Source organism: Salvia splendens, chromosome 1, assembly GCF_004379255.2.
Source record: "Salvia splendens isolate huo1 chromosome 1, SspV2, whole genome shotgun sequence".
Classification (NCBI taxonomy): domain Eukaryota; kingdom Viridiplantae; phylum Streptophyta; class Magnoliopsida; order Lamiales; family Lamiaceae; genus Salvia; species Salvia splendens.
In genome coordinates, this window is record NC_056032.1 from 12,220,339 (window position 1) to 12,222,837 (window position 2,499).

The following is a 2,499-nucleotide window of genomic DNA, read 5'->3' on the forward strand; positions in this document are numbered from 1 at the left end:
CAAATCATATTTCTCAATAATTCTTTATTTTTATCAATCAAGAATATATTTAAATAATAATTTTGTTTATATATATTATACAAAACATGAAGAAAAGTAGAAGATAAAAGAAAGTTTTGTATCCCACATTGGATAAAGATGAATGAATGCTCTAAACATGTAGTTATAAAAGAAAATATTTTAACATATTTTGTCCCACATCGAAAGTGAAACGTAAAACATTCAAGGATGTCTCTATAAAAGAGAAACAACCAAGAATGATTTTGTCCCACATCGAAAGTCAAACATAAAACATTCAAGGATGTCTCTATAAAAGAGAAACAACCAAGAATGGTTTCATAAATTCACAAGCCAATCAAATATCTATGGGCTATTATGAATTTTTTGTATTCATTTATTTGTAAAAATTGTTTTGAAGTATAAAAATCAATTTTTATAAATAAAAAGTATTTTTTTAAATTTTCGGTTGAACCGCTGGTTCAAACCGGCGAACCGCCGGTTCATGCCAAAAACTTGCGGTTTTGAACCGCCTTGTGAACCGGTGGTTTTTTGAATCGGAACCGCCGGGACCCTTGGCGGGCCGGTTCCGGTTCATGCATATGATCAAACGTGAACCGCCGGTTCATGAACCGGAACCGGCGGTTCAGAACCGTTGTGCATGCCTATTTACAATATGTACAAAACTGTTTAAGTATTCTTGGGAATTTGGTTTTGCTTTGAAAATTTTCAAATCCATGTCATTTCTTTGACCAAAGAATTCCCAAAGAATACTTAACCACTTTAATCTCTTAGGCGATAGTGGGAATTGCGCGCAGTGGAACTTCTTCCACCACACACAGCTCCGAACTATCCCTAAACCTCTTGACTCGATGACCATTGACCAGAAAAGGAACAGAGTTAGGAGCACATCCCTGAATCTCCACGGCTCCGTTGGCTCTAAGGCTCACGATGGTGTAAGGTCCGGTCCACTTCGACTTAAGTTTTCCTGGCATGAGCTTCAACCTTGACTGGAAAAGGAGTACTTTCTGCCCAACCTGCAGTTCCTTCGTCCGGAGATTTTTATCGTGCCACAACTTGGTTTTTTCTTTGTACCACATTGCGACATCATAAGACTCGAGTCTCAACTCCTCCAGCTCTTGCAGTTGCAGCTTACCTTTCCTCTTCGCAGACCTCAGGTTTCATGTTCATTTCACTGACTGCCCAATAAGCCTTATGCTCTATCCCAACAGGAAGGTGGCACATCTTGCCAAACACAAGTCTATATGGTGACATACCAATGGGGGTCTTGTACACAGTACGATAGGCCCAAAGCGCATCATCTAGCCTTCTGCTCCAATCCTTTCGCGATGGGTTTACGGTCTTTTCCAAAATTCCCTTGATCTCTCTGTTGGAGATTTCTACTTGACCGTTGCTCTGTGGATGATACGGAGTGGAGAGTCTGTGGTGTACTCCGTATTTCTTCATAAGTGCTTCCATCGTCCGATTGCAAAAATGCGATCCTTGGTCAGAAATGACCGCCCTTGGTACCCTATATCTGCTGAAAATATTTGCCTTAAGGAACTTAGTGACCTCCTTCGCCTCACATGTGGCAGCTGCCTTGGCCTCTATCCACTTTGATACGTAATCTACTGCTACCAAAATGTAAGAGTTTCCAAGGAGGATGGGAATGGACCCATGAAGTCCATCCCCAGACATCAAAAACCTCGCAGACGATCACTGGAATCTGGGGCATCTTATCTCGGGTAGAAATTCCCCCGGTCTGCTGACACCGATTATAATTGTGGCAGTAGTCGTGAGCGTCGTTGTTCAATGTCGGCCAATAGAATCTACTGTCTAAAACCTTCCGAGCAGTCTTCCTTGGACCAAAATGGCCACCGCACGCCAATGCATGGCAGTGGTTTAGTACGTCTCTCTGCTCCCATTCCGGGATGCATTTCCTGATTACTTGGTCGGACCCCATTCTCCATAGATACGGATCGTCCCAGAAATAATACTTGGCCTCACTTCTGATTTTCATCCTCTGGGCCCGGGAAATATCTGGATACTGGGCAGTTCCCCCGTGACTAAGTAGTTTGCTAGGTCAGCAAACCATGGTTCCACATTCAACGGGCTGATACAAGTATTTCCTTTAAAAGTTGGAAGGCCCCTTGACATGCCTGGTCAAAGTTGAAGTCTACGTCATTCTGCAGGAGGCGGGTAAGTGGTTGTGCAATTTTTGCAAAGTCCTTGATGAACTTCCGGTAGAATCCATCATGACCCAAAAATCCTCTTATTTCCTTCTCATTCATAGGGTACGGAAGTTTTGAGATCACATCCACCTTTGCCTTATCCACCTGAATCCCCTTTTCCGAGACCACGTGTCCCAGAACAATTCCCTCATGCACCATGAAGTGGCATTTTTCAAAATTCAGCACAAGATTTTTCTCTCTGCATCTCTGTAATACTAGATCCAAATTGGCTAGGCAAGCTTCGAAAGAATTCCCGTAGACCGTGAAGTCA

At 42.6% G+C, this 2,499-nt stretch overlaps 1 protein-coding gene across 1 annotated transcript; it reads right to left on the bottom strand.

Annotated features, from left to right (window-relative positions):
* Window positions 1–788: 788 nt before the first annotated feature.
* Window positions 789–1,476, bottom strand: LOC121796409. Its single transcript, XM_042195301.1, has 3 exons — window positions 1,275–1,476; window positions 1,154–1,217; window positions 789–1,002 (listed from the first exon to the last, which is right to left on the bottom strand). The coding sequence occupies exons 1-3, from the start codon at window positions 1,474–1,476 to the stop codon at window positions 789–791; spliced, it is 480 nt and encodes a 159-aa protein (XP_042051235.1).
* Window positions 1,477–2,499: the final 1,023 nt, after the last annotated feature.

Coding starts and splice junctions, on each gene's coding strand:
- LOC121796409 (XM_042195301.1), bottom strand. CDS start 1,476: ATGGAAGCACTTATGAAGAAATACGGAGTACACCACAGACTCTCCACT. Junction 1,218..1,274: donor TGTGTACAAGACCCCCATTG/GTATGTCACCAT, acceptor CTGTTGGGATAG/AGCATAAGGCTTATTGGGCA. Junction 1,003..1,153: donor GAGGTCTGCGAAGAGGAAAG/GTAAGCTGCAAC, acceptor TTTCCAGTCAAG/GTTGAAGCTCATGCCAGGAA.